This window comes from Dermochelys coriacea, chromosome 4 (genome assembly GCF_009764565.3).
Source record: "Dermochelys coriacea isolate rDerCor1 chromosome 4, rDerCor1.pri.v4, whole genome shotgun sequence".
In the NCBI taxonomy this organism is placed as follows: domain Eukaryota; kingdom Metazoa; phylum Chordata; order Testudines; family Dermochelyidae; genus Dermochelys; species Dermochelys coriacea.
Window position 1 is genome coordinate 52,449,537 of NC_050071.1, and position 22,182 is coordinate 52,471,718.

Here is a 22,182-nt window from a genome sequence, read left to right on the forward strand (position 1 = left end):
AGCAGCTCTTCTCTGCAACTATTCCAGTTTGAATTCATCTTTCTTAAATATGGGAGAGCAGAATTGCACATAATACTCCATATGAGATCTCACCAGTGCCTTGTATAATGGTACCAACACTTCCCTGTCTCTACTGGAAATATCTTGCCTGATGCATCCTAGGACTGCATTAGCCTTTTTCATGGCCGCTCTGCATCACATCAATGGCTCATAATCATTCTGTGATCAACCAATACACCCTGCTCTTTCTCCTCCACTGGTCGCTTCCAATCGATAAATCCCTATCTTATAGCAAAAATTCTTGTTAGTCCCTAAATGCATGACCTAGCACTTTACACTATTAAATATCATCCCATTTCTATTACTCCAGTTTACAAGATCATCCAGATCTTCTTGTATGATATTCTGGTACTCCTCGGTATTGGCAATACCTCCCAACTTTGTGTCATCTGCAAGTGTTATTAGCACACCCATTTTTTGTGCCACGGTCAGTAATAAAAATGTTAAATAAAGTTGGTCCCAAGATGGATCCCTGAGGAGCTTCACGAGTAACCTCCCTCTAGCTGACAGTTCACCTTTCAGGATGACCCATTGCAATCTTCCCTTTAACCAGATTCTTATCCACTTTTTAAATTCTCATATTAATCGTCATCTTCTCCAAATTAACTAATCACTTTTTGTGTGGAAATGTGTCAAGTGCCTTACTGACGTCCAGGTAGATTAGACCTACTTCATTTCCTTTGTCTAAAAAATCAGTTATCCTCTCAAAGAAAGATATTAGCAACTTTGTTAGCATCTCTTGAATACAACACTTGAAACGATTTGTAGAAAAATCTACAATTACTCTCTACCATTTAGGCTACTTACTCTTTACAATTCACCAAGCTTAGGACTGATCATTTAACTTCAGGAATCGACCTAACAGCCTTTTCTTGTCTTAATCACTTGTTAATCACTCTGTTTATAAACAAAATTCTGACTTTCTGCCTCAGGGTGCCATCTGGGAGCAGCAAGTCTCCTGTCTTCTCTGCAGAACTCCTTACATTGCAGGTTCAGGCTGCCTGCCTGAGGCTTGGGGGGAAATGCCCTCCCATGCGCCCCCCCCCCCCAACTCTGCCCGTGGAAGCACTTATTATTACTATGGATGGACACACACAGCACCATAAAGTGTGCATGTCACTTCACTGAAAAACTTCATAAGGACTATTTTGTTACTTTTTACAAATGAGGGAAATCATGCAAATGTGTTTCAGAGTAGCAGCCGTGTTAGTCTGTATTCGCAAAAAAAGAAAAGGAGGACTTGTGGCACCTTAGAGACTAACACATTTATTTGAGCATAAGCTTTCGTGAGCGACAGCTCACCTACCAAAATCCTTAAAAAAATGTATTAAAGCTAATGTTAAAAAAAAAAAAGTATGCAATACATACGGCGAGGAAAGAGAGTCTGTACCTCTGGGTATAGTGCTTAGATTATCCACAAGGTAGTACTACCGAACAGGGCTCTGGCAAATTTAGATGCCAGCACTCTAGAAGGATACTGACCAATAGGTCAGTATCCTTCTCTTCTAGAGTGCTGGCATCTAAATTTGAAGTGAGCTGTAGCTCACGAAAGCTTATGCTCTAATAAATTTGTTAGTCTCTAAGGTGCCACAAGTACTCCTTTTCTTTTTGACCAATAGGGGAAGGGATCCAAGCCAGGGCATACACAGGGGAGAGGGGTTTGTTTTAACAGAACATTTGGAAGAGTTTTTACTTTTCCAAGTCAGCTAATTTCCAGCGTGAGACACCATTTCTCTTCCTTTCCAGCTAGTCTGCTGGAGCGCCCCCGCCGCAGGCTATTTATGCTCCCACCTTTACCCTACATCCCTCCCAGCCAGTCATTCCCCGCCGGGCCATCCGCTTCCTCTTTCTGTGTGATGTCAACTGCAGAGCTTGGTTTCGGAAACCCTTTGCGAGCAAGCCCACGCCAGCCAACGGCAGAGGGGGCGCACGGGCAATCGCGCGGCTCCAGGCAGGCTCACCGGCCCCCTCCTGTCCAGCCAAAGGCCGCCTGCAGCCCGGTAAGCCCGCGCCACACGAGAGGAGTCCCAGCCCGTCGAGTCCAGGCTTGCATCAGGGGAGCGGAGTCTGCGGGGAGCGTTCCCCGCCCCTGCGCTCAGCGCTGGTAGCTGCCGGATGCGTGGGAGGCGCTGGGAGCCGAGCCGGTTCCTTGGAGTCCCCGCCGCCTTGGTGGGAGCCGGAGGCGAGGGTGCTAACGGGAACTAGCTCCCGAGAAGCTGCTGCGTGGCTGGGGGCGGCCTCTGTTCCTGCGCAGCGCCGGCTCCTTCGCCCCCATGTGTACGTGTGGGGCCTCCCAGTGACACCCGCCCGGCAGCCAACGCTAGAGGAGGAGCTGGCGGCAGCCGCCGGTGAGCGAACCCCGCACGCCGCTCCAGCAAGCCTTCCACACGGCGGCAGCTCTCTGGTGCCCTCGTCTAGCTTTTCCGGGGGACAGCGGGATTATGTATCGCAGCCCTGCTAGGTCCCTGTGTTCGGCCCTGTCCACTCTCTGCTGTGCCCCTGGCACTACCACCCCCACCTCCTCGTCGCCCCTGCTGCTGCTGCTGCTCCGATCGCCTGTTCCGATGAAGCGAGCGCTTTCCCCGCCTGCCCTCCTCGGCCCTTCCTCCTCTGCCGCGCCTCGCTGTGGTTGCTGTCACCAAGGGGCCTCGGCCGGCCAGTGCTCTGCAGCGGTAGGTCCAGGCGTTGCGAGTGTCCGAGCAGGTGAGTGTTTGGAACGTTCGGGGGCTGAAGCTTCCATGGATGGAACGTGGGCATTAGAACGTTCTAATCCCGGCCAACGTAGGCTGGTTTTAAAGGCATGGGGTGTGGATCTAAACAAAAACCTCCTCTTTTTCCAAAAGATTAAAAAAAAACAAAGTGCGGGGTGGTTGGTTGTTTGGTTTTTTTTTTTTAAATCAGATTTACTTTTCACACTGATCGTTGATTTTTTTTTTTTTTATTTTTCGCAATTTTGCCCGGTCGATTAAAATACTTTTTCTTAGTTTTTTTAAGCTAGTTTCACTTTATGGCTCTCCCTGTTGGAGCCAGGTGCTAATATGATTTTTAGTTGAAAACACTGTAGCGGAATTTATAAATCTTCTGAACGTTTAAGTTTAAAAAAGGAATTTTAAAAAGATCCACCGAGACTTATGTTTCTTGGTCTCTCTAGAAGCATACTTCTTGCAACTTTAAATTTTTGGCCAGTGCTGCTCTTTAACATCTGAGTCACACTTATAAAACTCAAGATATTTAGAGTTAAAACTTCTTGGTATATCCTCACCCACTTCATGTCCGGGTATTGTGTCACAATATGGTTAAAAACATAAATGATCTGTTCTCAAACTTGATAATTCTTGTACACAAGTGGTGAAAGAAGATCAGACTGAATGCCCTACGTCTGAATTTGCTCACTTGAATGAATATGCACATAAGACTTTGCATATTTTGATCTAGATTTTTTGCAGTTAGCATCCTTTAAAAAGCAAAAACAAAACATGTTTCTACATGCAATATTAGGCTTTGTTTAGACTAATAACTGTGCTGGTGTAATTAAAGTTACTCCAGTGCAAACTCCTAGTATAGTTGCACTGCAGAGGTATAAAGTTTAATCAGTAAACAAATTATAGGAATGTTATTCAGACTGTAAATCAGAGGTTCTCAACCTATTTACCACTCTGGGCCGCGCGCACACACACACACACAAAACCTCTACATCTACAAAAATAATACAAGGTTTAGTATTTATTATATGACAACAATACAATTCAAATCAATTTAGTACCTTTCATTTCAACACTGGCAAATGTCTACCAAGAGCATTTTAAACTAGCAAAATAAGTCAAAACATTCACTATTCAAATTAATTTACTGTGAGGGTGGCATGGTATGGCATGATGTATTGCCACCCTCACTTCCATGCTGATGGCATGGCTGGGCTAAGCACCCGGAGAGCGTGGCTGAGTAGCCTTCCTGTAAAGATGGGGAGCACTGCCACCCATGCACCCAGCCCATGACTGTCCCCAGACTGCCCCCACCCTCAGCTAGGGAATACCCCCTATCACCCAACCTTCCTGGGACTGCCCCCCCAGCATCCAGCACCCACCCACCCCAAAACACGGGGCTGGCGCACATGCCTGCCCTGCAAAGACACGGTGCCCTGTCCAGGGCAGAATGGTTCCGCCAGGAACTGCCCCCTCCAGCATCCAGGCCCCCAACCCAGCAACTATCCCCATGCCTCCAAAGATTTGTCCCCCAGCACTCAACCCTCCCCCCCATCCATGGACTGCCCCCAGCCACCAGTCCCCAACTAGAGTCTGTCACACATGCACTGGTTGCACCCTCTTCCCATGCCTCTGTGCCCCCATACCCATGCTCATTGGTCTTCTATCTTGGCTGCATATAGCTCAGCCATGCAGCCCACTCTGCCCACCTGCTGCTGAGGTCCTAGTGCTGGGGAGCCTACTCCAGCCGGGGTCACTGAACCTGCAATCCTGTGGGATTAAGGGGTGCTGAGCACCCTAGCCTCCAGCTGATGATTCTTGGCCCGATCCTGCCAGGGGCTGGTGCTCCACCACCCCATTTTGGCACCCCACCTCTGCCGGCTCTGCGCCTACAGCAAGGGTCCTTCCCCTAGTTCCAGCCCTCAGGAGGTCATATGGGCTGCAGTTACGTGCTGCGGGCTGAGAATCATTGCTGTAAATAGTTAAATTCATGAGTTTTTATAGTATGCTGATTATTTTGCTTTGGGGACTGACCAACTCCTAATTAAGTCTGCGTCTTTCCACTGACTTCACTGGCAGTTGTATCAGTCTCACTTGTGCCCCAGTCATATAACCGGTTCCACCCAGGTGGATCAGTGCTCCTTAATGGAACCCCATTAGTGGAGTAAACTGAAGGATTGAGTCTTAATCTTTGCTAATGGTGGCACTTAGCATATATTACTATTTTTGCTGAGCCCTGAAGATGTTCTATAAATCTATAGACAATAACACATTAAAAACCTAAATATCCTGATTTTTTCCCTGTTAAATTAATAATATTTTGAATTATCTTGGATTGGGGGTACAGGGTTGAGTTCTGCCAAAATAGATAGGTCAAGTCTTGACCCTCGCTAGGATATGGCCATTCAAGAGGGTCAGCACTGGAAGCTGATAGGTTGGATAAAAATCAATTTATTTTTTTTAATGAAAAAAATACATTTTTATTCTAAATTTAATACAAGCTTATTTTTAAAAAATAAACCTATTTAAAATTAAATTTGAAATAGACAGCTTATGCTAAGGCCTCAACTACTTATCTATTAATCATTTAAATACAAAAAATATTAAGCAGTATATATATTTGCTGCCAATAGTTTAAAGAAAGCTGAAGCACTGAACTAGTGGAAGTACTAGAACTGACTAAGCATCTGGAGCTAGAGTTTGTTGAATTAGTAACCCAGCTTTTGTCAGCAGTAGCTTCCTCTGCAGATGCAGAGAGAAGATTTTCTTCATTTCAGTTCTGTGACCAGTTGATTCAAAGGTAAGAAACCAATGTGAGCTGAAAAATCAGGAAAGCTTTAAGAATCAAATCCAAGAATAAAACTGGGTGTGAGAGGATGAGATCTACTATTTCTAAAATTTTGAAGGACATGGTAAATAGAAATAACCAGTTAAGTTCACTAACTGCAGCTCCTACTTCCTTTGTTTAGAAAATCAGTTATTTTTAAATGCAAAACATGTTTTGATACTTTTTCTTATGTATCCAGCACATTTAAGGTAGTTTTCTTTAATAAGAAAAAATTAAAATGCTGTTTAAGCATTTAAATTGAATTTGAATTTCCATCCATGCAGAACTTGATACAAATCAGAAGTAAGAAAATAATCTAATAATAAGAAGTGTATCATTCACTGTTTTCTAACATAAAAATTGAGAATCTGAATAAACAGAGATATAATTACTTAAAGGTGTTAAGATATAGTGTATCCTGGATTGTAAAAAAAAAAAGCACCAAATTTAGTTCAAAGGCTATATTTACTTGCAAATCAGCATGTTTTGATGATTACCAACCATGGAGAATCAGCCTTTCTTTAGAAAAATAAAAGTACTAATGCAAGATATGATTAAAATCAATTCTGTAAATAAGGTTTCCTGCTTGCAGATTTAAATTGATGATTTAAATCACTTTGACTTAAATCAGTCCACCATGGAAGCTGAAGAATAAATTTGGTATTGTACATCCAAGGACTGTGGAACTTTAGAGCAGTTAACTGTTTCCTGCTGTAAATTAGTGGCCAATACATAGTTCCTCATACTGTGTAGTTCACAGAGCAGCAGTTGGTTCAATTTGAGTCTGGGAGAGGCCAAATAACCTGGCTTCAGTGGTGCCATGCTCTTGTTAGAAGAAACAAGAGCCCATCTCTAGCAGACACGGTTAGCAGAGCTTTTACAGGAAAAGCTGATCTCCTTTTGAAAATTCAGATTATCAGGGGTAGCTATCCTTTTCCTTCTAGATCTGCTACAGAAATTGTGCCTCACTTCACCTGATAGGAGCAGAATTTGATTATGACTGTTCAGAAATACACTATATTGCATAGTTGGAGAGCACTACAATTGGTCTCTTGCTGAAGATCTGGATCCTGACTGTTTCTCTTATACTAGTGTACCTCCATTGGCTTCAGTTATCCTAATTTATATGGGTTGCTGAATGGGGGATGAGGTGCATAATGATGTCCCCTCTAGTGGCAAGGAGACCACTTAGAGATTAATGAGTCTGCTACAGCCTTAGCTAAGAGCCATGTGGCTTTTAGCTCATGCAGTAGAGGCTCATATACTAAGCTCCAGGGGTCCCAGGTTGGGGTAAAGATACTGAATTGGGCTCTTATATACAAGATCAATTTTTCTGTGGTTGTTGGTATGAATCCTTATTAAATACACCCTTAATAAAAGGGATTATTTGTAGTGGTAGAAAAAAGAGCATCTCTTATGCCACACTCCTTTTTGAGGTGAGATCTACTAAAAGGGAGCACACAAATAAACAAAAGAGAAAACTTTGACAAGAACTAGAAGAAAAAGGAAGTACGTCCCAAGCTTCAAAGGCTTCCCAGTTGATATCCCACACAAGCCCCACTTGTAATGCTGACAGACCCTGGTCATTGGTGGGCAGGATTGAAGCTGGGACCTTTGGAGCTAAATGCATGAGCTTTTACTGCATAAGCCACATGGCTTTAGCTAAAGCTGTCAGACTCATTAATCTCTAAGTGGTCTTGGTGGGGACAGAACACCATACCCAGGAGTTGTGTGGGTTACATGGACACTATATCTTTCAAGGTGTTGTCTTCAATTTATGGCTTAGGTGACTTCAGCTGCGATCTCCTCACATACCCTTGCACAGAAAGCAGCAATGTGATCAATGTTCTGAATAGTTTTGCCCAGATTTGTCATTTCTGAGGCAAACAGGCACAGACTTAGTGTAGGTGGAAAGGATTTCTGAAACTGCCGCCAGTTACTTGTGGGAATGGGAGACATTAGAGAGAGCTGTGAGTCTAAAGTAGAAACAAAGGTTTATTGTGTGAATTAGTGTTCTCAGTTTAAAGAAACATTTGCTTTAGTTAAACATGTTTCACTCCAAATAGAAACATCTGTTTCTTATCTCCAAATTATCCATAATAACTTGTGTAATTGTTCTTGCATAACTAGCTGTCTGTGCCAATTTGCATCCCAAGTGGTGTTACAGTAATTAAACTCAGCCTCTTACTTCGGGAATGACTTTTGTATTAACAAGTGAAATAGAAGGAAGAAACTATTCAAATCCCTGGTCATTTACCATAAGTGCTGTTGAACAACCTGCTTTTTTTATGGGAGCTCTACTGTGTTCTGTCAGTCTTATTAACCAGACAGAGCTAGATTGGTGGGCTGAATAACAGACTATATTTTCAAGTCCAGCATTTAGGGTTAAAGTTTTCAAAAGGGCCTGAGTGACTTAAGAGCCTATTAGCTTAGCTGTGCCAATTTAACCACTTAGATTCTCCTCAAACCTTTGTCTTTTACATGACACATTGTCCATCATGTTCAATTTAGGGGTAAAATTTTCCAGGGTGCTTGAGGGACATATGACTTGTGGTCTGATAATGTGGACAGTGTGTTATGTACCAGACAAAGATCTGAGGAAAATCTAAGTTATGATCTGTGCATCTCATCACCGTGGAGAACACATCAGGGTAGATGTCAGGATAGTGATAGATATGTAAAATTATGGCTCTGGCTCTCAAATTTCTTGACACCAAGGATTATTTACCATTTTTTTCCAAAATTCACAGGACAGTCCCCTTAAATTCTTTAACAATTAATCAGAATGTCTCTTTTTCTATCCTTTTCCTCTGCTTTCTTTTTGGCTCTGCTGTATGTTCTCTGTCTGGGCTTCCCCCAAGGAACTCTTCAAACTATCAGGCAGTTCAAAGGCAAAAACATTACATTGCAATTTAAAAGACTCTCTTGAAAGACATGATCAAAGTACAGCAAGAACTATGTTGAGACCTAAAATGCTGAATAAACATCAACCAAAATATTTTGATTGGCCTTTAGAAAAAATTACTTGGACTTAAAGATGTTGCAGTATCATTCTGCATATGGTGTGTTTGTGGTGTTAGATTTGTTCACTGGTAAGATTTTAATTTATTATCCTAGACAAAATCTGTATACATTCTAGATCTCTTACTAGACACATGAACAGTGTCTAATCTCAGCTACTTTTTAGGTTTGAACACAAAAATAATCTCTTTTGCCCTCTTAAATCTATTCACCTCTTTTGAATAATTTTTCTCAAACTCTCCAAAAAATACTCACTTTGGGTCAAGACAAAACCTGAAAAACTTTCAGCCTAAGGTGATTTCTAAAAAGTTATGAATATATGTTCTGAGGTTATAATGAAAGTGCGTTCACTATAATCTCTATTGAAGTCACTTGTATGCCACTTTTCAGAGTAGCAGCCGTGTTAGTCTGTATTCACAAAAAGAAAAGGAGTACTTGTGGCACCTTAGAGACTAACAAATTTATTTGAGCATAAGCTTTCGTGAGCTACAGCTCACTTCATCAGATGCAACTCATGAAAGCTTATGCTCAGATAAATTTGTTAGTCCCTAAGGTGCCACAAGTCCTCCTTTTCTTTTTATGCCACTGTTATAATAAAGAATACTTTCTAACATGATGAATGTTCAAGTTGCTCATCTTTTGGTACTAAAGCTGTCCACAAAGCCTATATGTTGACTAAGAAGCATAAGAAAAAATTTCATTCAAGAATCTTTTTCTTCACTCAGCGTATTGGTCACTGTAATAGCTTATTTAGCTTAGCTCTTTACTATAAAATTCACTGTAACCACTTAACCAAAAATATTTTCCATGCTAGCTTTGATTGTTTGAAGCAATTCTGCCAGTGGCCACTAGATGTCCCTACTTGACTAGTTTGTTCAATAAAGAATGGTCATGTGATGTAAGGGCTCACATTATATACCTTTCACCCTTTAACTTTGTTTACTGTATTGGCACTGGTGCATCCTAGCAGCTTAGCAGGTGTGTACGCAAGATAACTATTCTCTTTGTTTACTGTTTTGGAATTCTGTTGGAGTATAGCAAAACCTGTGCTCAACTTAAATGCTGAGCTCTTGGCAGTGCTTAATTTGTAGTGAAAGAGGGGCTGGGACTCAAGCAATTTTCTTACTTTCATAACTGACCCGTGAAGCCCATTGGGTCGGGGCTACAAACTGCCAGCCTAGAGGCGCTGGGTCTGAGTCCTAGCAAGCCCCATCACTAATTAAGCACTGCTCTTGGGTAATACTGGAAGTATTTAGAAGCTTCCACATATGTATAAACTAGTAAATGTTTTATATAGTTAATCAGGTATCTGACAGCTGTAAGACAGCATCTCCATGTATTTCTGTGAGAAAGGAGAGCATGTATAGATAACCAGTTATTTTTGAATATATTTAAACGATGTTAATTTTAACAGCTATATGGGGCTTTAAATCCTACCAGAAGCTTTAAGTACCCAACCTGCTATATTACTTCTAAACCACTAGTAAATATCAGAATTTAAAAAATATGTTGTGTAATCGTATTTATCTCAATGGTAAACAAAAAATGAGAAAGCCAGTTCTGCAAAGAATCTGTTGGGGGAGAGGCATCCACTTCCTCCAGTGTAGAAGGTCAGACCGATTTCTTTTTTTATAATTAAAGTATAGATCTGCTGCTTGATCAGGAGAAGCAATGGCTGAAATCCTTTATAGAAAAGTATTTCACTATCCAGATAATAATACTATAAGTAGAGGAAAGGCACAGTTGCGAAAGAATAGATTTAAAAAAAAAAAAAAACCCAAACACCTAGACAACAGGAATGTATTTAAATAGGCAAGACATGATTTAAAATTTATACTGGAATGCTAAAGCAGAAAGTTATTTAAATAGTAAGGTTTTTGGGTCAGGGACTGTATTGTAATATATTTATACAGTGCTTAGTACAATGGGACCTACTGTAGTACAGAATAATAGTAGCACCAGAATCATTGGTGGTCATTCTAGAGAAAGTACGGAGGAAAGGTACGGTCAAAAAAAAGTAGAAAATGGTAAACATCATATCTACTCTTACAGAACAAAAAGGGGAAGTTGTACTGAGGAATGATCCAGGCAGTGGTGCAAGTAGGGCGGTATGGTAATGTATGCCGTACCATTAAGATATTTATTGCCGGTACCCCGGAAAGACACAGGAGCAGAACATGGGGCCTCCGGGCAGCCCCACACCAGCAGCTCCTCCAGCACGGCTGTCCTGCCCCCGCCTCCAACCCTGTCTTCTGCGTGGCTGTACAGACCTCAGACAGGAGATGCAGCTGCATGGAAGAACTGGGGGTAATACAGCCGCACCAGAGGAGCTGCTAGTGTGGGGCCACCCGGTGGCCCCACGTTCTGCTCCTTTCGCTGCTGCAGTTCCGGAGAGCCCTGCAGTTCAGAAGTTTGTATCCAGCGCAGTGGGAGGACAGAGATTTCCCCCCCGCCCAGGTAACGTGGGATGGGGAGAACACAGGGGCCCTGGGCAGAGAGGAGTCACGTGGGGGGGGGGGTTATGTCCCCCCCCTTTAGCTGGTGCCCCCCATTTGTGTCCCTCCCCTGAGTCGCCTGTGCACCACTGGATCCAGGAAACTGCAGAGCAGTAAGCTTAACACAGTTTCTGCTCTGCAAAGGTACTGGGTGGGAGGGGATGGAAGGGACAGGGGATTGCACCATGTTTCTCTCTGTTTCCATATCAAATATCATCAGTTTATAAGTTAAAAGGTGGGGAAGTGGGAGTTTTTAGTTGTTAGTCCTGCAGACTAATCCTGGGCTTTCAGAACCAAGATGATTTCTTTCCTTCTTGCACATCATTGAGGAGTAAAAGGCTCTGCAGATACAATTATGCTGTTAGTGACCTCTTGCAATTCCATAGCAAGCCCATTAAAGCCATGGGTATAACTATCTGAAATGACCAAAACCATTCTGTTGGTGTGAAAGAGAACAGAACCTTCTTAGCTGTTTTGACTGTGCAAGGCTAATATGAGTAGAAAGTTAACACTTTTTTTGTCATGAAAGACAGCAGGTGTGATTATACAAGAAGCAGATCTCATGGGTAAGAAGGTGCCACTTTTATGTACTCTTCAGAATAGAAGCACAATTTTAGTACCTTTTCTAGCAGGTAATGAAGCGGTCCCTTTGTAAGATCTGACATGAAAAAAGGTAGTCAGAGAGGCGAATGGCAACTAGGGCTCTAGTCAAGCAAGTCATCATGACACTCTGGTTTTATAAAAAGCTGAACAGAAAGTGGGTGAACATCTCTAGTCATTTTGTTTGGTTCCGCATAGCCCTGGGAGCCAACCTAAAGATATTGGATTAGATTAAACTAAAATACTCATTAGGATTTAAAGGAACATGGTCATCTTGGGAAATTAGTCTTTTTAAAAAAAGTAACATTTAAGATTACCATAGACCCTAGTTCCTCTTGTGCCACTGTCACATTGGGCACTCCAGCTTCTCCGTTGATTATGGTCACTCGCTACTAGCGGTATTTCTTCCTAGGTGATGCCAGCACATTCAGTATCCTCTGTGACGGTCTTCTGCCCATTCTGCCTGGGCCTTCCTCGCTTTCTTTCCTCCCTGTGTAAGTTCAGATGGGGGATAATATGCGACTTCCCCCCCAAGTTGATCAGTTTGCCTAGACACCAGATACTGTCAGATGTCCAGTGTAATTGTTCCATAGCTGTGTTCCTGGACACTCTTTTAAAACATATTTATTGTGGTTTTACAATGGCAGTAGGACTCCGGCATGCGGGTGGCTTCTGACACGACTTCACACACCTTTGTTTGGGTCCTGTCACTACGGGGAGGTGCTGGGGGTACTGCCTCCTCAGTCAGAGTACCTAGCACTGTGTTCAGAATGCCTGCTAGCCTGACCTCTTGGCAGCAGATTCCAGTCTCTGCTTTCTGTCCCTGCACTGGGCGAAGGCAGGGCAGAGCTGGGCCCAGAAAGCTACCTCCTTGCCAAAGGAGGACCAAAGATGGGGAGTGTCTTCCAGGGGCCATGTGGAAGAAGAATGGGCGGAAGGAGTGCTGTGGCTAACTGTGGGACGTGGGCAGAAGAGGACTGCAGGGCAAAAGGGGAGCACAGATTTTGCAGGGTACAGGTGAAAAGGCTGCCAGGATGGGGTTACTAGGGATTGCGGAGTATGGTAAGGTGGAATCATTGGTGCTAGAGGGCTGTTGGGGGCCTATGGTGGGGTAGTGAGAAGTGCTATGGGAGCAGAAGTAAAATGTTTGCAATCAGAAACGGGAAATAGGGAAATAGGAATAATTGGGCAGATAGACCTTGAGGGGAAAAAGACCAAAGGTGGGGAGGGGTGGAAGAGAGAGAGAGAGCTCCTAGCTGCCCAGCATTTCAAAGCAAGTTAGGGTCTATCCTCCTACTCTGATCACTGAAGGCTTTAGCCTGGGTAAATAAGTAACCCTACTCCTCGGTCTCGAGGCAGGAAGCCTGTTATGAGTGGATCCATGAGTGGCAGAGTGCATAATAAGCACCCTCTTGGTCAAAGGTACAGTGCTATGTATGAAATAAGCTCTGACTGAAATTTATCTGCTGGGCTTATTCCCTAGAACTCAGTTACTGGATTTCCACTGTGACCTCGGACTGTAATGGGGAAAAAATTCTAACTCTGCACCCCTGAATAAGACTCTTCCCTTTTCCCCCTCAGCCAAAATGAAACAATGTTTGTTTCAGAAACAATGTAGCTGTCTAACCTGCCACTATCCCTCTGTTAATAAGCAAAACACGGGGCCAACATCTGACAGGATTCTCACCTCCTGCTGCTTAGGTTCTGTCATGCAGAGAAGCGGCACTGGCTGGGGAGTCAGGAGATCGGAGTTCTGTTCCTAACTCTGCCACTGACTTGCTGTGTAACCTTGGATGAGTCTCTTTCCCACCAACCGTCGGTCTGTCTTGTTTGTTTAGACAGTAAGCCCTTTAGGTCAGGGATGGGCTGCTTGTACAGTGCCCCGCACAACAGGCCTCAGTCTTGGCTGGGGTTTTCAGGGCTATTGTGATATAAAATAACCTCACCTAGTAAAGTTCTGAAGCCACAAATGTAAATTCTGTTGCTGATACGGTGCTTGGAAGGGGCAGGGGAAGATAAACTGTTTAATGAGTAGAAAGCAACAGGGCCTATAAGCCAGGTCCATCTCTCTGAGGCTAGGATGGGTGAATTGGCATTCTTTTGTGTGATTTTGGAGGCGGGAATAGCCATCTGCATATTCACCCTCTTCAAGATGGGTTTAGCTCTAGTAGGAAATTCTTGAAAATAACTTGCAGTACATGACGCGGTAGTATACTAATAGTAGAGTCCTCTTAAAATAACCAATGTAGAGTTGGTTGTAAAAGACTGCAATACAAATTTACTGTGGCTTTCAAATAGCATCAGTTCTGGTGCTCCAAAAATGAAGTACCTTTCAAATGTGCACATTCTGCATGTAAATCCTGAGTACCCACTTTGGAAGGTTTGGCCCCTGAAACTTTCCTCTTCTTGCTGTACAGCAATGATGCTGCTACTGGCTGCTTCATTAAAATAAAAGGACACCATATAAATAGCTAGGTGAAAAGTATTTGACTTATCTGACTACTAAGAAATTTTTTTCTTTAATAGAAGATATGTAGGTGGTGAGGGGCTTGTCAGATGAATTCTTAATTCTGGAGAAGCTGAACTTTTCAGCAGTGTATCTCAAATACGTATGAGACAGGAGTCCTAAAACAATAGTTGTCCTGAAGCTGTGCAATTCAGATCTCAGAGCATATGAGGAACTATGAATTTATCTGCTTCTCCAGTGCTGCTTAACTTCCACAGCCATAACTGCAGAGAGAGGTTATGTAACGTATGCTCATGGATTCACCTCCTCAGAGGGAAGAGCAGAGACTACTTATTTAGAGACTTCCACTGGTTCTGTTGTCAAAGTTTCCGGGAAGGGAGCAACAGTTCCTTAAATAGAATAAAGAAAAGGAGTACTTGTGGCACCTTAGAGACTAACAAATTTATTAGAGCATAAGCTTTCGTGAGCTACAGCTCACTTCATCGGATGCATTTGGTGGAAAAAACAGAGGAGAGATTTACATACACACACACAGAGAACATGAAACAATGGGTTTAACATACACACTGTAAGGAGAGTGATCACTTAAGATAAGCCATCACCAGCAGCAGGGGGGGGAAAGGAGGAAAACCTTTCATGGTGATAAGCAAGGTAGGCTAATTCCAGCAGTTAACAAGAATATCAGAGGAACAGTGGGGGGTGGGGTGGGAGGGAGAAATACCATGGGGAAATAGTTTGACAGAGCCAGAAGAGTACCCAGAAGTCACCTACTACAGGACAGGCCCAACAAAGAAAACAACAGAACGCCACTAGCCATCACCTTCAGCCCCCAACTAAAACCTCTTCAACGCATCATCAAGGATCTACAACCTATCCTGAAGGATGACCCATCACTCTCACAGATCTTGGGAGACAGACCAGTCCTTGCTTACAGACAGCCCCCCAATCTGAAGCAAATACTCACCAGCAACCACACACCACACAACAGAACCACTAACCCAGGAACCTATCCTTGCAACAAAGCCAGTTGCCAACTCTGTGCACATATCTATTCAGGGGATACCATCATAGGGCCTAATCACATCAGCCACACTATCAGAGGCTCGTTCACCTGCGCATCTACCAATGTGATATATGCCATCATGTGCCAGCAATGCCCCTCTGCCATCTACATTGGCCAAACTGAACCGTCTCTACGTAAAAGAATGAATGGACACAAATCAGACGTCAAGAATTATAACATTCAAAAACCAGTTGGAGAACACTTCAATCTCTCTGGTCACTTGATCACAGACCTAAGAGTGGCTATACTTCAACAAAAAAGCTTCAAAAACAGACTCCAAAGAGAGACTGCTGAATTGGAATTAATTTGCAAACTGGATACAATTAACTTAGGCTTGAATAGAGACTGGGAATGGATGAGTCATTACACAAAGTAAAACTATTTCCCCATGGTATTTCTCCCTCCCACCCCACCCCCCACTGTTCCTCTGATATTCTTGTTAACTGCTGGAATTAGCCTACCTTGCTTGTCACCATGAAAGGTTTTCCTCCTTTCCCCCCCCTGCTGCTGGTGATGGCTTATCTTAAGTGATCACTCTCCTTACAGTGTGTATGATAAACCCATTGTTTCATGTTCTCTGTGTGTGTGTATATAAATCTCTCCTCTGTTTTTTCCACCAAATGCATCCGATGAAGTGAGCTGTAGCTCACGAAAGCTTATGCTCTAATAAATTTGTTAGTCTCTAAGGTGCCACAAGTACTCCTTTTCTTTTTGCGAATACAGACTAACACGGCTGCTACTCTGAAACCTGTGATTAAATAGAATAAGTAGGGTAGATGGAAAGCAAAACTCAGTAGCTCTGTACAACGTAAGAGAAACATGATGCAAAATATTTATAAGAGTTTTCATAGGGAACACTTAAACAGATGTAGGCTTGGTGTTTCTTTAGCCCATATCTAGGATGAAGGTTGGATATGCAGCTCATACTCAAGCTCTTCAAGCTTCTGAAGTTTTCAGTCCCTTTCCTGCAACCACTTCATTTTTGCTCAAGTTTAAAATGTACCTTTTCCCCTGAGGTTTGTGTTGCAAAGTGAACAATGCTGTCTGTACAGTGCATTGGTGTGGTGACAGGAGCTGGCTGGAACATTCAGAGTGATGCTCTAAATCTGGGAGAGCAGTGACTTGAGTCTGCGGTTCCCACATACCAGGCCAATACCCCAGCCACCAGGCTATAGAGTGTCATCAGAAGTGATGGGTACCCCCAAAACATCTACCTAAATCAAAGGCACTGGTTTTGCTCTAAAACCAGCCATTTTGGCACAATTCAGTTTTTGCAAAACTGTTCAAAAGGCTTTGGTTTTTTTCTATCCCGGAATGAAAATACACTTCTAAACCTCAAGTTGCAGTGAAATAGAATTGTCTTCTTTCAGCCAACTCTAATGATGATACAAGTTAGTTGGGAAATTTATGAATGTCTTCCACCTCCCGAGGGAATCCCAGAATTTAAATAACTTCTGATGTAGCAGTTGCCATGTTAGCATAACTTTTCTCCCGAACATTACTAGGGCAAATGTTACATTTTTTTCACACCCTGGGCAATCCCACTGGTATGAGGTACAAGACAAGGCAGAACTTTGCTTTCAGAAAGTTAGCAGCACCTTTCATAGCTACTGGTCCTTGCTGCATCTTCTGACGAAAGCATTTCACTTCTAAGAAATCTCCTATACTTCATTCTATTGCCTCTATTTTCTTGAATTGTCTGAGGTGGAAGGCTACAGTATGAAGAATACTCTTAGCAGTTTGCACACCTATGACATGGTTGTGTGTTCACACACCCAACTTTTCTGTGGCTGGTTTACGATGGAGATCAACACAGTGAGTCAACCCTATTTGTCAGATTTTTACACTGTGCCCACACAATGTGAATAAAATCCTCTAGACAAAGCTATATAAGGAAATGGATGGAAAAATTGAAGATCATTTAATTTGGTCCTATTTGGTTCAAAAGCTGAAAAGAATTGTCATGACAAAACATTTTTGGAGAATCGTGCTAATATGGGGAGGAAGAATCTTGACGCCAGTTTCTGCTGGTCTCTTGGTTTCTGTCCAAGAATAAATACTCCCAGGAACCATCAGACCTGTTTGGTTACATACCTCGCAACCTGGCAAGACCCAGTTATGGGCCTGTGTGTGACAAAGATCTACAATGAGGGACGAAAAATATGATTTATGCAGGAAACAAAGTGCTGTGGGATTCCTTGTTCATGAGTGCATTTATTTGTAACTTAAATCTAACTATTAGCCGTAGTATTCATTGTGGAGTTTTTAAAAATTAAAGAGCCTAATCAGTTCCCCTTAAGGTGCTATGAAGATGTAAGAAAACATAACTTTGAGAGAATCCTAGCTGTCTTTTTTGATTATGTGCTTTTTGTGCAGCCCTTTGAAACATTCCCATAGAGTGAGGGCAAATGTCAGAAGTTTCTGGACTTTTTGCAGTACTACCATCGATTCACTAGCCTACTCTGACTTGGGAGGTGAAAGATCGACCCTGTATTTGAAAATAGGGAGGGGGAGTTAATCATACCTGATGCTGAACTGTCACTTCCTTCTTTCCAGCGTGTTCCATGGGAAACAGTACGAGCAGGCTATATAGCGCTCTTGCTAAGACGTTGAACAGCAGTGCTGCCTCCCAGCATCGGGAATACTTGGAACAGTCAGACTCTGAGCAGGTGGATCCCATAGATCCTAAAGATCTGCTTCAAGAATGCCAGGCAGTTCTTCAAAAACGCCCTCCCCGACTCCAGAGAGACTTTGTGGACCTGAGGGCAGATTCTACCAGCACCCATCGTCCCATTAGGGTCATGCAGTGGAACATTCTTGCGCAAGGTATGAACCTCATATAAATCTCCAACTTGAGGCAGTCCCCTGGGAGCTAGATGCTGTTGAAAATGAATTGTATGTATTTTTTTTAATGTAGATATAGTGTGTTTGCAAAGAGTACAAATATGTGGAATTGGGAGGGTTAGGGTAGAGGCAAATGTAATTCGGAAGAAATAGCAAAAATAGAAAACTTCTGGGTCTGAATTCATGTGACCTTCCCTGCACAACAGTCACACAAACATTTCCGTTTCTTGTACGTATAAAACTGAAGCTACTTCTCCTGTCTCCCCATCTTTATGTGAATACAAGGCATCTCCTATTACATTGAGACGCACCCCAGTATTGGATCCTTAGTGACCTCCAAAAAGTAGATTTGCCCTCTATAATTCTTCTTCTGAAGTTGACTTAACACATTCAGATCATCCTGTGGCAACGTATTCACAAAAAAAAACCTAGTTAAACTTGGTTCAGAGTTCCAGGAATTTTTTCATTTGTCTTGGTTATTGCTGCTTGGAAAAGCACATTTGAAGTGGAATAATTGACTGGAATAATTGTGTTTATAGTGGTATTTTCCACATTGTGCACACAGTGCCGAGGGTTAAACTGGGCACAGGGGCCTCATCTCCCCTTCTCTCTGCACAGTTTTTTTTAACTTTTGAAAAGACTATATTGAGATGAAGAATATTGTCAAATGGCTCTCCTATCTGGAGTCCTTTCTACCTTGTAACACCTTCCAGATGATAGAGTAAATGCAATAGCATGGAAGAGACTTAACAAGAAATACTACAAGGTGACATAGCAGCCACATGTAGTAATCTAGTTTAAAGCAACTTGTAATTTTTGGGGTGCTCTGTGTGACAACTTCTTTTACCAAGGCCTCGGTGTGTAGAGGTTGTTTATATTTTTCTTACCAGACATTTCTGAAAATCACACCCCTTTAAGGCATCTCAGATTGGCATCCAAAATCAGTAGTCACTCCTGAAAATTGTGGCGACAAGTACTTACAACTGGGTATTCTGGAGCCACAGCTCCACTCCAGTCTGGTATCCATAGCCTTGGTGTATACCACAACTTTTGCACACATGTATCCTACAAAGCAAGGTAATAAACTCTCCTGACAAAATGGAAACAATAGGTCCTATAAACCACATTTAATTTTAACTTAACCCTTAAATCCATTTGGGGTTAGGTCCAGATTTTGAGTAGAAATCTGCATACTACTTACCCGTAGCTGGCAATATGTTTACAAGGGAGTCCCTTATTTTCACAGGCTCACACAAGTCTAAGTTTGGGAGAGGCTGGTTTGCTCTGGCAATTAATAGGTAATGATGGATTTTTCATTCCAGCTCTTGGAGAAGGCAAGGACAACTTCATTCAGTGCCCCATGGAAGCTCTCAAGTGGGAAGAAAGGAAGTGCCTCATTCTGGAGGAAATCCTTGCATACCAACCAGACATTTTGTGCTTGCAAGAAGTGGACCATTATTTTGATACCTTTCAGCCACTCCTTAGTCGGCTAGGCTACCAGTGTACTTTCTTCCCTAAGCCATGGTCCCCCTGTTTAGATGTGGAACATAACAATGGGCCAGATGGCTGTGCCTTGTTTTTTCTCAAGGACCGCTTTACATTGATCAACAGTGTTAATATCCGTCTAACTGCAATGAAACTAAAAACCAACCAAGTGGCCATAGCCCAGACGCTGAAATGCAGTGAAACTGGGAAGCTGTTCTGCATTGCAGTCACTCATCTGAAAGCTCGTACTGGTTGGGAGAGATTTCGATCAGCACAAGGCTGTGATCTTCTACAGAACCTAAAAAATATTACTCAAGGAGCAGAGGTCCCTCTAATAATTTGTGGAGACTTCAATGCAGAGCCCACCGAAGAAGTTTACAAGGAATTCTCTAATTCCAGTCTCAACCTGAATAGTGCTTACAAGCTGCTGAGTGTAGATGGGCAATCAGAACCTCCTTACACTACATGGAAGATCCGGCCCTCTGGAGAGTGCAGGCACACACTGGATTATATCTGGTATTCCCAGCATGCCTTAAATGTAAACTCTGCTCTTGGCCTGCTGACTGAAGAACAAATTGGACCCAACAGGCTGCCATCCTTCAATTACCCTTCAGACCACCTGTCTTTGGTGTGTGACTTCAGCTTTAATCAAGACCCTGACAGGCTTTTATAACTTGTTTAAACTCCATATGGTATTGCAGTGTCTTAACTCACCATTTTTAAGGAAACTTCTGATGAGGTTGGATTTACTTAAGGATGGGGGTATATGGATGACTTAATATATTTTCAGGCATGTTCTTGGAAGTAACTTTGATATTCAGACCTGATAATTTGAAGCCTCCAAAGGAGGGGAAAGGCGTTGACTGCCAATTTTTGAGTTGCAATGGTTTTGTTCAATGTGTGCTTTGCCACATCTTAGTTTGAAAGTTGGAGGGGAAACTGCGTTCTTTCTCCTTTCATTAACTCCTTTGTCTAAGGACTGAATCAATCCTGAAATGAATGTTCAGGCCTTTAGTTCTCAAGCTAAGAATTCAGTGAATATGTAAACAAACAAAATTAGCATGCTGTCAGGGCAAGTTTTAATGTTTCCTCTTGGTGCACACACACAAGGGTAAGAAGCTTGACTATACAAGTGTTTTTATTTATTTTTTATATTGATGTGTAAGCAATGCAATTGACCAAGTTGTGTGAAGTCTAAATGTAGGAAACTTAATACATTTCAGACACCACAAGCAGATCTAGGAAGGCCCTAGTAATTCTGAAATGATTTGAGATGGGAGAATTAATCTGTGTTTTAAGAACTGATAGCAGCTTCCATAGAGCATGTAATGTGATGTAAAGCCTACTCCAGTAGAAGTGCCTAAGAGAGAAGACTTGATCATAGTGTATGATGTAGTAGCACCTTCAGTTCTGCAGAAAATGTGCCTGCATCAATGCATTTATGGCTATAGAGACACAAAGTTGTAACTACTATCTTCCCTGTGCTTCCTTTCAAAGGACACACTTAATCCAGGAATATTTTGCTTGTCAGTTTAGTGCCACACATTGCTGAATGGTTTAAATTTAGAGTCTTACTTAGTCTTGTCATAGTTTTACTAACTGCTTGGATAAAGGTCTGATCTTCATGTTAAGCCCCACTCCCCCTGCCTTTTTTGTGTATGTAGCATATTTTGAAGACTTAACACTGACATTTTTAGAAAATGATAAACTTAATGTATTGAGAGGGACTGATGGCTCTGCCTCTGCCATTATAAAACACAGGACAAAAAGGGTTGGCAGCAGTCCTGAGTTTCTCTTTTTTGTGGGTAATTGGAACTCTAGCAATGCATTTGAACTATGGGAGGGAGAAAAATATTAGTGTAAGTAGCTCTTGCCAGCCTTGGGGAGTGCTTTTTTTCACCAAGAAGGCCCTGTAGCTATGGGTTGAGAATACAGCAGTGATGGTTTTTGTTAAAGTAGGGGTGGGAAGGGGGGGAATGGTGGCTGGAGGGGGGAAGCCATGGGGCTGACTTTTGGGGGGTTGGGGGGAAAAGGAACCACACATAGGGCAATTCCAAGCCAAAGCAGTATTTCATTTCAAGTAACGTGACTGGCCCATTATGAATTGCAAGTGTTCCAGATACATTAATAAATGGTCTTTTTAAAATAATTATCAGTGCAATGTCTTCTTGGTAAAGTGCCCAAGTATCACAACTTTCTAAGACATATTTTTCAGAAATTGTCTGTGGTGGTGACATTTCCAGTCCTCGTGTTAGTGTTACCACCACCACGAAACTATAGACTTCATTTGGTGAGGCAGGAACAAAAGGCATCCAGAACCCACAAAGAAAACTCATGAGAAATTGGCATTTGTTTTTGCTGGCGAACTGCCTTCTCTGGTAGTACAGCCAAATGCATCTAAACCTTACAATAGGCTATGGCTATATCCTTCTTTTAGTGACCCTAATTGACATACCGAGTTCCACATTAGCAAGGCAATGGAGCTGGAGCAAATTACTGTCTTTTTCCCCCTCTCCCAGATGTCAGCAGGTATTTGCATTCTATCAATTTGAAAAAGCAAATGTGGCTACTTGCTCATGAGGTGAGCATTTTCACTTAGCGATGGTGTGAAATAGGGG

The 22,182-nt window shown here is 42.5% G+C and overlaps 1 protein-coding gene across 3 annotated transcripts; it reads left to right on the forward strand.

Moving 5' to 3' along the window:
- The first annotated feature begins 1,889 nt into the window (after positions 1–1,889).
- NOCT (nocturnin) lies at positions 1,890–21,705 on the forward strand. Of its 3 annotated transcripts, none has more exons than XM_038399293.2 (3): positions 1,890–2,763; positions 17,792–18,061; positions 19,402–21,705. In XM_038399293.2, the coding sequence occupies exons 1-3, from the start codon at positions 2,502–2,504 to the stop codon at positions 20,235–20,237; spliced, it is 1,368 nt and encodes a 455-aa protein (XP_038255221.1). In that variant the 5' UTR covers positions 1,890–2,501; the 3' UTR covers positions 20,238–21,705. The 3 variants fall into 3 exon arrangements, with proteins under 3 accessions (XP_038255221.1, XP_038255225.1, XP_043369219.1); XM_038399297.2 differs by lacking the exon at positions 1,890–2,763 and adding an exon at positions 9,486–9,588; XM_043513284.1 differs by lacking the exon at positions 1,890–2,763 and adding an exon at positions 11,389–12,199.
- The last annotated feature ends 477 nt before the right edge of the window (positions 21,706–22,182 follow it).

What these genes read in the sequence shown, in the direction of transcription:
- NOCT (XM_038399293.2), top strand. Translation starts at nt 2,502, where the DNA reads ATGTATCGCAGCCCTGCTAGGTCCCTGTGTTCGGCCCTGTCCACTCTC. An exon ending in CGTTGCGAGTGTCCGAGCAG is followed by an intron (nt 2,764 to 17,791) that starts GTGAGTGTTTGG and finishes CCTTCTTTCCAG; the next exon opens with CGTGTTCCATGGGAAACAGT. An exon ending in GTGGAACATTCTTGCGCAAG is followed by an intron (nt 18,062 to 19,401) that starts GTATGAACCTCA and finishes TTTTCATTCCAG; the next exon opens with CTCTTGGAGAAGGCAAGGAC.